At 64.7% G+C, this 11,512-nt stretch overlaps 2 protein-coding genes across 2 annotated transcripts in view; both read left to right on the forward strand.

Moving 5' to 3' along the window:
- Positions 1-3,655, forward strand: part of FAM214B (family with sequence similarity 214 member B) — a 7,696-nt gene extending 4,041 nt beyond the window's left edge. Inside the window, exons 7-8 of the mRNA XM_025207475.1 lie at positions 22-227; positions 1,309-3,655. Coding sequence (XP_025063260.1) covers positions 22-227; positions 1,309-1,462 — 360 coding nt within the window. The 3' untranslated portion in view covers positions 1,463-3,655. The remainder of the gene's footprint in view (positions 1-21; positions 228-1,308) is intronic.
- A 582-nt stretch (positions 3,656-4,237) lies between these two features.
- Positions 4,238-11,379, forward strand: STOML2 (stomatin like 2). Its single transcript, XM_014521266.2, has 10 exons — positions 4,238-4,385; positions 4,521-4,643; positions 5,700-5,799; positions 6,987-7,045; positions 7,814-7,915; positions 8,661-8,795; positions 9,344-9,488; positions 9,925-10,004; positions 10,699-10,827; positions 11,156-11,379. Exons 1-10 carry the CDS (start codon positions 4,341-4,343, stop codon positions 11,285-11,287), a joined length of 1,050 nt encoding a protein of 349 aa, XP_014376752.2. The 5' UTR covers positions 4,238-4,340; the 3' UTR covers positions 11,288-11,379.
- The last annotated feature ends 133 nt before the right edge of the window (positions 11,380-11,512 follow it).

The following is an 11,512-nucleotide window of genomic DNA, read 5'->3' on the forward strand; positions in this document are numbered from 1 at the left end:
ACACACACTTTTTTTCCCCAGACCTTATTTAACCCCAACAAGACTGTGGTGAAAATGTTCCTGGTGACGTATGACTTCCAGGACATGCCGGCCCATCACATGACCTTCCTGCGCCACCGCATCTTCCTGGTGCCCGTGGGGGAGGACGAGGGGGCTGGTGCGGTGCCCAGCGACCCGGCTTGCGCCCACCCCCCCCGCAGGGTCCTCTGCTACCTGATGCACCTGAGGTAAGGGGTGGGGATGGGGGTGGTGGGAGGGTTGGCCACCCTTGCCTCCCAGCACTTCCAGGAGCAGGGTCCAGCGTCTCTCCTTGCTCCCCACCACCTCCTGCTCCCTGCAGCCTCCCCTACCGCCCGGCTGTCAAGCAGGGGGTGGCCATCTCCCCTGAGGCTGTGGGCATGCTGCCTGGGGGGGGTTGGCGTCTGTGGTGGCGGGCCTGAAGAATGGCTCAGGTTAGTGGGAAAGCCGCGTGCCACGAGGAGATGATGGGTTCCAAGCCGTGAGACCCTGTCTTGCTGTCAAGTCCAGCCAAAACGGGGGGCCCAGCTTTGCCATCGCCCCGCGAGGCAGCTGAGTGGAAGCATCTGCCCCCACACCTTGCACGGCAGGGTCGGGCCTGCCCATGCCGGGTCTTGTCATAAAACCATAGACCATGAAGGTTGAAAGGACCTCAGGGGTCTTCTAGTGCAACCCCTGCTCCAAGCAGGACCAGCCCCAACTGCATCATCCCAGCCAAGGCTTTGTCTACCCGGGTCTTCAAAACCTCCAAGGATGGAGATTGCACCACCTCTCTGGGGAGCCTGTTCCAGTGCTTTACTTCCCACTTCATGAGAAAGTTTTTCCTACTATCCAACCTCAACTTCCCTTGCTGCAGCTTGAGCCCATTGCTCCTTGTCCTGCCATCTGCCCCCACTGAGAGCAGCCCAGCTCCATCCTCTTTGCAGCCCCGCTGCAGGGAGGTGAAGGCTGCTATTCAATCCCCCTCGGTCTTCTCTTCTGCAGACTCAATCGGCCCAGTTCCCTCAGCCTCTCCTCACCAGTCCTGTGCCTCAGCCCCACAACCATTTTCATTGCCCTCCGCTGCACTCTCTCCAATGTGTCCACATCCTTTCTGTAGTGGGGGGGGCACAGCTGGACACAGGACTCCAGATGTGGCCTCCCTAGTGCTGAATAGAGGGGAAGAATCACTGCACTTGACCTACTGGCAGCACTCCTACCGATGCAGCCCAGGATGCCGGTAGCCTTCTGGGCAACAAAGGGCACACTGCTGGCTCCTGCTCAGCATATTCAACCCGTCTTTCCCCATAGGTTTCACAGCTCCAAGTCGGGGAAGATCTACCTGCATGACGACATCCGGCTGCTCTTCTCCCGCAAGTCCATCGAGGTCGACTCCGGCATCCCCTACGAACTGAAATCCTTCACTGAGATGCCAAGGAACCCCTGCTACTCTCCTCGGGCCTGAATGGGGCAGGGCCAGCCCGGGCCTCTGTGCCCGGCACCTTGTAGAGACCAGTAAAGGGCAAGAGCAGAGATGGCTCTTCAGCCTCCGCCCTGAAGCTTTCGCCCCCGCCCCACCGAGCTGTGGGGGTAGCAAGCCTTGGCAGCGGTCTCTGGCTGCCAGTGGCCCCGGGCCTTTGCACAGTGGTGAGCACGGAGGGGTCAGGGTGACGTGGGAGGGTACAGACGGCTGCCAGGGTGCTGCCTTCCTCACCCCGCCAGTGCTGGAGACATCCCCAGGTCTCTCGCAACACCATGCCCTGCTGGGATGGGGGGCTCAGACCGTGCCAGACTCTCTGCTGTGGGGAGGAAGGGGCAGTGCGGGGAGCTGGGGTGCAGTATTTATTAGTATTTATTGTTGCAGGGGAGGCAGCCGCGGCCGGTGGGCAGCTCTGGGCCCAGGCGGTCACAGGTGTGAGGAGACAGGTGGTCCCAGAGGGGCCTCGTAGTGCCACGTGGGAGGGAGCTGGGGGCATGGGGCACGGCCCCTTCAGCACCAGGGTGCGGGGAGCCAGGGCTGGGCTGTCGGGGTGGCATCGCGGCTGAGGCGTCTCAGAAGAAGGCAGGGGGCCTCTCCTGCCTCGTTGTCTGCAGAGCTCCTGAGCCCTGGTCCTGTTACGGGAAACAGGGAGGCTGCAGGGGCTGGAGCAGAAGCCTCTCCAGTGGCCGAGAGCTGCTGGGCCCTGTCTTGACGGGTCTGAGCCATGCTTAGGCAGCTGGGGCTGAGTCCAGACCAGAAAGGCAGGGCAGGAGCAGGCCGGAGGGAGTGGGGAGAAGGGGTGTGCACGGTGCTGCTGGGCTGGAGTCCTTGGCTCTGTCCCCACAGGACACCATCTCTGGGGCACGGAGGGGATGGGCTGTCCCTGGGCAGGGCATGCCAGGCGCCGCTGGCTTTGGAGTGAGCGTTTGCTGCAGGTTGAACGGAGCAGGCCAGGAGCTGGGGGCAGGGGGATTGCTGGTTATTGCAGTGCGAGCCCCACAGAGCCGGCACGGTGCACAGATGAGATGGAGCGGTCAGGGCAGGCCTGGCCCCTGGGCAGCAGCTGCTAGGACGGGTCAGGAGGTGGGGGGCGGGCTGGTGGAGGGGCAAGGACACACTGGTGTCTGCCCCGCCAGGGGCCAGGCAGCCGCGGGGCTCCCTCTGCCCAGAGGTGAGGTTTCCCCCCAGTCTGGCGGGGAAGCGTCTGGCCTGGCCCATTCTGCAGGGAGCCGAGTGAATCCCTGGTCAGACGGACCCTCCCGGACCCGTGCTGCTCTGTGGGGCAAGCTGGCGGGAGGAGGCAGCCCCTGGGACCTGGAGTGAAGGGAGAGACAGGTGGAGGCTGGCAGCGGGCTGGGGCGCAGCGCTGGGGCCTCTTGAAGAAGAGGGATGTGAGGCAGTACCGACCCCCACGCCGCGTGCTGCCGAGGCCTGTCCTGCCCCCACGCGCCAGGGGCACGGGTGTGCAGGGGGTGGGAGCGGGTGACCTGTGGGCTTGCAGAGATGCAAGAGCGGCCGTCCCCTCGCAGGGCTCGGGGGTGTTTGCAGGGGGAGAAGGGGAAGGGTCCCTTCCCCCAGCAGGGCCAGGGGCTGGCGGGGCCGGGGGTGGGAGCTCCTGCAGGCCTGGGTGGAGGTGGGAAGCGCAGAGAAGTCGTTCCTTCCCTCCCTCCACACTTCGGCCACAGCTCTCGCGCCCCACTAGGCCAGCGCTGGCCTGGGGCGTTGCACCCCCGTGCAGCGCGGTCGATGCAGGCGGTCCCCGCCTCGCCCCCCAGTCCCGCTGCTGCGGGGGCAGAGGGGGGCGGTGTTTTTAATCCCGCATGACCAGCACCCGCCCGCCGGCCACCGCGTCGCCGAGCAGTGGGGCGCGTGTCAAGGAAGCCGCCGGGCCCGCACCCCACCCATGCAGGGCGGGGGCGGCTCCGTCCCAGCTACCTCAGCGCAGAGCTGCTGTCCACGTTTCACGGGGAGGCTGCCACGGCCGCCCCCACCCTCCGGCTCACCACGGGGCTCGGCGCCCGCCATCTCACGCCATCCTCCGGAGCCCGGGGTGGGGGGAACAAGCGGTTGCAGAAACTTGAACGTAATAAAAAAAAACAACCACCCTCCCCAGAAAAAAGTCACGTTGTGCCCGGTCCTCCTCCTTTTCTAATTTAATAAACGGTCGTTTGGAAACAGCCCGGCCGCCTCGTCGTGCTTGCGAGCGGGGAGCTGAGCGCGTCGTGCGCCCTCCCGGCCTCGGTGGCGCGCAGGGGCCGTGAGGACGGGGTGCTGCAACGGAGAGAGCAGAGCAGGGGGCTGCCCCCGAAACCTGGGCAGTGCCCGTAGCGGAGCACGGGCATCGCTGCCCCCGCGCCGGGCCGCCCCCAGCCACGGAGTCCCCCCGTCCTGGCGTCTGTCCCACGAGGCACCGCCGCCTCCCTTGTCTCGCCGCTATGCACGCTGGCCTTGTGTGCAGCAGCCCCATTGCCCCGCAGGGCTGGATTTACACCCCCGCCCCGTGTACACAGGCCAGGCTCATTGTGCCCATTACACAGACGGGAAGACTGAGGCTGGGAGCAAGGGGAGGCTGGAGCTGGGTCCGGGGAACCCCGCCCAATCCGGCTGCTCGCCACCGCGCGGCCGCGGAACGCCTAACCAGCGACTTATTTCACAGTCGGGGGACGAATATTCCCGAAGCACCAGGGGAACCGGAAGTGCCGGGGGGGCACATTTCGGGGACGGACCGGCCGCGGTCTCGCCGGCTCCGTCCTTCCGGCGCGGACGGGAAGTGTGCGCGGGGGGCACGTTGCTCCGACGCACGCGCGCGGGAGTCGCTCTAGGCGCCGTCTCGTTGGTTGCAAGCGCCCGCGGGGAGGCGGCGATGCTGGCGCGGGGCGCGCTCGGGGCCGGGCGGCCCCTGCTGTGGGTGAGGGGAGGAGCGGGAGGGGCAGAGGGGTTGGTGGGGGGAGGGCAGGGAGGGTTATAGTGGGGTGGGGGGGGTCGTGGTGGAGGTCCTACCCAGCCTGATTGTGGCACCGTCTCCTTCCTTGCCCCCGCGCAGAGCCCGCGGCGGGCGGCGTCCTCGACGTCGGCGCTGCCCTTCAACACGGTGGTGCTGTTCGTGCCGCAGCAGGAGGCCTGGGTGGTGGAGCGCATGGGCCGCTTCCACCGCATCCTGGACCCCGTAAGCAGCCGGTTTGCCTGGGACCTGCGGTGTCCGCCCCCCGCCAGCCGAGCTCGGGCTCCTGCTGCCGCTCGCCCCTCCTCGCCGCCACCGGCCCTGAGGCTTCCTGCTGCCTCGGGAGGGATCCTCGCACGCGTCTCCGGTGCCCGGGACGGGGCTGGGATGCGGGGGCTGCTGCCACGGGAGCAGAGACCAGCCCCCCTCGCCTGCGCTGGCCGGGGGGGCCGCATCCTGCGCTCTGCACGTGGCCCAGCCCTTGCCCTGTGGAGGGTGCCTGGTTGTCATCCAGGTCCTGTCCGTCCGTCCAGGACTCCCCGTTCCCTTGGGGGTGGATTTTTGGCCAGGGAGAGACCCCGTCTGCTGCGGCCTCCCCTCCCTGCAGCTCCCTTACCGCAGCCCGGTTGCACCGGGATCTTGCCGGGCAGGCCGCGCTTCGTTCCCGACCCCAGGACCGTGCGTGATCAGCACAGATCGGGGCAGAATCGGCTTCCTCCCCCCCATCCCCACCCTGTTTGTGGGTGAAGCTTGTGCCAACGCATCAGCGCGCTTCGCACGGTATTAACATTAACAATTTGTGCAAGCCAGTTCAGTCGCGGGCGCGTCGCGCTTCCTGCCTGCGCTCCTGATCTCGCTGCGCTTCTCTCTGCTGACACCTGGTTTAGTCTCGTCTCGCCGCTTGCTGCCGGCTGCCTGCCCTCCACTGTGCCCGCTGCCCTCTGGTTAAACCGAGTCCTTGTCGTCTGGGCTCCTTGTGGTCTCAGCAGCTGGTGATGCTGCAGGCACAGGAGTGACTTCTCAGTAGGGGATGTAAGGGTTGAAAGGCAGCAGGTGGGAAACAGCCCAGCCTGCAGCCTCGTGCCTGGGGCAGGTGCTTTGCCCATGCTGGAGTCTGCCCTGCTGTGCAGCTGCGGGTGGCGATGGGGATTCATAGATGCTAGGGTCGGAAGGGACCTCAACAGATCATGACCCCTGATGATCCCTGGCTCCGAAGCGTGTCACCGTCTGCCCTGACGTTGGGGTCCAGGCTCTAACTGCTGCTTCCCCGCTCCCTTCCAGGGCTTGAATTTCCTCATCCCGGTGCTGGATAAGATCTGCTACGTGCAGAGCCTCAAGGAAATCGTCATCGATGTCCCGGAGCAGTCGGCTGTCACCCTGGGTGAGCAGCACCGGCCCTCCCCTCCCCTCTCCAGGGCCAAGGGAGTGGTGTGGGGAGGTTGGTGTATCCTTGCCACCCTTGCACGTCTGAATCTGACCTTGTCTGTAGAATTCAAGGTGCAGAGAACAGCACGGCCCTTTGGGCTCCCATCTCCAGCTGCCACCTTGCTGGATCCTCCCTAGCACTCAGCCTACTCTTCTCCACGGGCTCTTGACCTTTCAGAGCACTCCTCCCCCCCGGCCCCCGGGAGGTGAGCCGGCATCTCCAGCACTCACCGACCAAGGGCCTGCGAAGCACGGCACTGCTTTGAGGACATGTTTTCAGGTGCCTGGTGCATGGTTCAGGCTGCTGGGAGGCTGGGGCCAGCAGTCAGCCTTCTGGCATCCAGGTGCGATGTAGAAAGGACAACCTGGAGTCAGTAGTGAAAAACTCCAAGGTTTATTGTTGCTGTGACTGCATTAGCTGGGCCTGAGCCCTGCCCCTTGGCACCTCGTCCCCCCAGTACCTGCTGGCAGGGCACCTCTGGCCCCTGCCTCTCTCCTTGCCCTCCACGCCAGTTGTCCTCATTCCCACCTGCTCTGCCATGCCTGTGCTCTGTGATGTCTGTCCCTCCCCACGGTGCCTGCATACTCAGACACCAGCACTTGCTGAGCCCCCCACTGCCTCCCCCCTGTTTGGCTCCTGCTGCTGCCTTCTCCCCACATCCCCCCCTCCCCCACCACCAGTTAACTTTCCCCTTGCAACTCCAGCCCCTGCTCCAGCCGGGGGCAGAAGCACAAAGCATGTGCAGCCTCCAGCCTGGTCACATAGCAGCTGTTGCGTTGGTGGCAGCTTCAGCCCTAGCCCCAGAGCCAGAGCTGCCACCACTGCTGTGTAGTTGGGCTAGATCCAGAGGCAGCTTGTGCTCCATGCTCCCTGCCCCAGCTGGCGTAGGGCCCCAGCCAGAGCCGGAGCTGCAGGGGGGGAGAGAGAAACATGGTGGGGGAAAGACATACAGGAGTAGGTTTTGTTACACACCATAAAGAGCTTATTTTAACCTTCCATCCGTGTTTATAAGATACTTGGCCCTTTACTGCAAGCTGCCCCTAACCAGTTCAGGGAAGAGAAGCGTGTAACCGTGATGAATGTGTGACTGTGTCAGAAGATCCCCTGCTCCAGTAACCACTTGCTTCCCTCTCTCCCTGCAGATAACGTCACGCTGCAGATCGATGGTGTGCTCTACCTGCGCATCATGGACCCTTACAAGGTACCTGCCCTGTTCCTGTGGGGCTCGGCCTGGCCACGTAGCCAGCTCTGGGCCTGGGGGAGTCCCTTCGTGCCTCCTGCTCTGCACTGCTATAGCTGCTTGTGCAAAGGACTGCAAGGGGGACTGAGGTCATGGAAGGAGCCAGGCCTGGAGCAGGGGAGGGAAGGCTGGGGCCAGGCCCCCACCCAATCTGCTGCTGTTCCCAGCTTCCTGCATGGGGAAGGGGGGCCACACATGCTCCTCTCCTCATCTTCTCCTGTGGGGGCTCTGCCTGGGGCCGGTGTCCCCTGCCCCTTATGTCCTGGACCAGATCCCCTGCCCTAGCCTGGAAGCAGCAGCCACGCTCTCTGCTGGGCTGGGGAACGGTCCGAGCCCTCTGCACGGGCTGGCCAGTACTGCACTGAGCCACCTGTGGGCCCTCAGCAGCTAGTAGAGGCCAGGAGAGCGGGCAGTGTTTGCCATCCCTGCTGCTCTGCTCTTGAGGACAGCCCACGCTTGCTGTGCATGGAGGGGACTGGCAGGGCTGGGTATTGCTGCTGTGAGTCCAGTAGACACCCGCTCTGGGGCCAGGGCTCTGCCATACGCCTTCCTGGGGCTGCCTGTTTCCCGTACTTGTCTGAGCACTGCTGCATTCATCTCCCTGCCGTGCCCTGGCATGAGCATTTGCCTTTGCTGGGGAGAGGTGGGCCCTAAAAACATCCCTCCCAGCAAGGGAGAGGTGTTGTCTACCTGCAGGGTCTTACTGAGTCCTGTGCCCTCCCGTTCCAGGCTAGCTATGGGGTGGAGGACCCTGAGTATGCTGTGACACAGCTGGCCCAGACCACCATGCGGTCTGAGCTGGGCAAGATCTCCCTCGACAAAGTCTTCCGGGTGAGTTGCGTGCTGGGGCTTGGGCCCAGGGATGGGAGGGAGCTGGATAGTGTCCCTAGGTCCTGAATGACGGCTTCCAGCCCAGCTGCAGTGCGTTCTTGTGAGACCCATTGGCCTGTGAGGCTGGAGAGAGGTGGCAGTGGGGGAGGGATGGTCTGTATGGAGGCAGCAGCAACAGCTGCATCCATCTGCTGCAGCCAGGGGCGCAGGCTGGGCCCCTGAGTGTCCCTGGTGGTGATTTGTCCTGCTGGGAGGAGGGATCTGGGCCCAGGGAAGGTGAGGCAGAGCCCAACAGTGTTCTCAGGGCCAGTGGGGGTGGAAGGCACCCAAGCCCCTCCACATCCAGCATCAAAGCTTGCTTCCTGGGGGCCCTTCCAGCTAGTCTGTGTGCCCTGGCAGGGCCCAGCCATGGGGGCTCCTGTGCAGTGGGTGCCATTCTTGATGTTCAGCTGGGGGCCCCGCCGGGCTGTGCTGGCAAAACTGCAAGGCATGCCTGCCTCAGCCCTGGGCTCTTCATGTCCAGGCCTCGACTCATTTATGTCTAGTGGTACCTCTGCTGGGCACTGTCCAGCCCCTCTGTAAGTGGGGCCTTGGCCCCATGGGAGACATCTGGAAGGTGCAGTCAGTTCTGCCTCTGATCCCCTCCCCTTCCCCTTCGGGGCTGTGTTTGGCCTCGGGGAGACGGCTTGGAGGGTTCCCCCTGCCCCTCTCACCTGGCTTTCCCTGCCTGCCCCCGCAACCCCAGGAACGGGAATCCCTCAATGCTGGCATCGTGGATGCCATCAACCAGGCTGCAGATGACTGGGGCATCCAGTGCTTGCGCTACGAGATCAAGAACATCCACGTGCCGCCCCGCGTGAAGGAGTCCATGCAAATGCAGGTCAGCCCCTGCGCGCATAGGTGCTGGAGCCAGAGCTGGCTCTGCTCCCACGACCCCGCCTTCTGTTCCCTGAGGGCTGGGGAAGTGGGTCCTCGCAGCTCTGACTGTTCCCAGCAAAGTGGCAGTGGCTCTGCTTGCTGCCACGTGGCTTTTGGTGCCGTGAGTGCTTGCCAGCACCCCTTGGTGGCAGAAGGCTGGCAGTGTGCCAGGAGCAGCCCTCGAGGGCAGCAGGAAGCTGCCCCCTGATCCCTTTCAGAGCCCTGTGCTACCCAGCCTGAAATCACGGGTGCAGCCTATGGCATGAGCTGCCTGCTCACTCTCCACTGCATTAGGTGAGAGTACAGCAGCGAGGCTGAGCTGGGCAGGAAGCGCTGCGCCAGTGGCTCGGCTGCTCCTCACTGCAGCGCTTGGGCTGAGTCAGGCTGGGCTGCCCAGGGCTTCCCAGGTCCTTGCTTGCAGCAGGCCTCTGCAGGGAGACAGGCCTGTGCCTCCCCCAAGAAGGGGGAGCCATGCTTCCTGCAGCCACCAACCCCAGCACTTCCTCGCAGGTGGAGGCCGAGCGGCGGAAGCGGGCGACGGTGCTGGAATCGGAGGGGACGCGGGAGTCCGCCATCAACGTGGCTGAGGGGCACAAGCAGGCGCAGATCCTGGCCTCCGAGGCCCAGAAGGCCGAGCAAATCAACAAAGCCTCTGGTAATGGCCTAGGCTGGAAGTGCAGCAGGGGCTCTAATACCCTGGGCAGCCTACAGGGCTGCCCCATCGAGGTGGGGGGAACTCAGACCTGCTCCCTCCTGCAGCAGCAGCAGGTTCTCCCACATGCCTGGGTGGGGAAGGAGCCGGGGTCTCTGGCTGGCACCACCCCGAGCCCCTGCCTTCCTGGAGCCTGGTGTCACAGGGCATGCAGCCTGTGCATGGCTGGTGCTGCTGAGCCGCAGTCTAGTCCAGGCTGAGGCACGGAGCGGGCACCTCACCTTGCTGTGGCCTGGGCTTTCCTTTGGCTCGAGCCAGATGCTGCCCTTCTGCAGGGCAGGGCCCAGCCACCTGCCAGTGGCTCTAGGAGTGTCAGGGCTCTCCCTGCGCCGGTGCTTCCTCCTCTGCTGATTCCTCCTCTGCCGTGTTCCCTTCCCAGGAGAGGCCAGTGCCATTCTGGTCAGAGCCCAGGCCAAGGCTGAGGCAATTGAACTCCTGGCGGCTGCACTGACCAAACACGTGAGTGTGCGTTTGTGGTGGAGGGAGGTGAGGAAGTTGGGGGCTGCTGCCGTGCTGGGTCAGGTGCACCCCGGTATCCCTACGGCAGGGACTGCAGGTGGCGGCAGGGGCTGCCCTGACCCTTCATCCCAGTGGACACTCTGGACATCTCAGCACACGTCTGGGAGGAGGAGTTATCCTCTTGGTAGCTGCGTGGCTCACCCCAGGCCCATGTGTGCGTGGGTCTCTTGTTTGCAGGGTGCCTGGAGGCCCCCAGGCCAAGTCCCGTGGGCCAGTGCTGGACACCCCCATGCTCCCACCCTGGGTTTTGGAGACACTGCTGTTCCCTGGCAGCAAGGCTGTGCTATGGGCTCCTACTTGACCTTCGTGCTGCTGTCGGGGGGGCTCCCCAGTCATCCGGGGGGGGGGCAGTCCATAGAGGCTGCTAATATCGGCTGGGGGTTACCCGGCTTTCCCTTTCCGGGTCCCTTTGCTCTCCTTGGCCTAGGAATCCCGCGCCTGCGGCTTCCCAGGCACTCGGCCGTGTCCCCCTCATCCGTGCAGTGAAGTCACGTGGGGGCTTCACCTTCCCATGCGCTGAGACTGGGGCAGAGCAAGGAGCGCTGGTCCTGCAGCATGGCTGGCCAGCACCTCATGCCCTCGTCGGAGGAGCTGCTTTTCCCCAGAACATGACCCTGCCCCGCTTCTCTTGCAGAACGGCAACGCGGCCGCCTCCCTGTCGGTGGCCGAGCAGTACGTGAACGCCTTCTCCCACCTGGCCAAGGACACCAACACCATCCTGCTGCCCGCCAACACCGGCGACATCACCAGCATGGTCACCCAGGTCAGCGCGGCCGAGCCCCGGCACGACGCGGGTTGGGAAGGAGGGAAGGAAGCTGTGGGAACGCGGCGCCTCGCGTCCTCGTGGGGAACGAGCTAGCCCGAGGCTTGGAGCAGGAGGCTTCTGGGTGGCAGTCGCCAGGGCCTGGCTCAGCGGCTGACGTGCAGACTCCCAGCTGCAGGCTCTGGGGCGTGCTGGGCACCGGGCCAGGGCTGCTGCCCTGCCCCAGGGAGGAGGCTGGGCCTTCCTGGACCGCAGATGCCCGAGCGAGGGGGAGCCAGGCCTCTCCTCGGGACTCATTTCTGCCCCCGACGGCTGCTTCTCTCCCTAGGCTCTGGGCATCTACGGTGCCTTGACCAAGCCGCATGCTGTGAAGGCCCCGGAAGCAACGCTGCCTGCCTCCGACGTCCCGGAGCCCCCCAGCCAGGAGCTACCCGAGTCCCAGCAGCGCCAGTCCAGCTAGCAGCACCTGCCCTCCCCTCAAACACTCTCTTGTGTTTCCTTCCTGACTTTTTTATTTGGATTGAATCATGTAATAAAGGAAGTGGCACCGGAGCCGGTGTCGTTGTCTGCCTGACATCAAGCCCTGCCTCTGCCCCGGCTCTGCTGGGCGCGCGCTTGGATGCTCCAGCCCGAGCTGCGTGTCCCCGACAAGCCAAGGGAAGGAACCGGAGCTGGCGGCGCGCCG

Source organism: Alligator sinensis, unplaced genomic scaffold (genome assembly GCF_000455745.1).
Source record: "Alligator sinensis unplaced genomic scaffold, ASM45574v1 scaffold783_1, whole genome shotgun sequence".
Lineage (NCBI taxonomy): Eukaryota > Metazoa > Chordata > Crocodylia > Alligatoridae > Alligator > Alligator sinensis.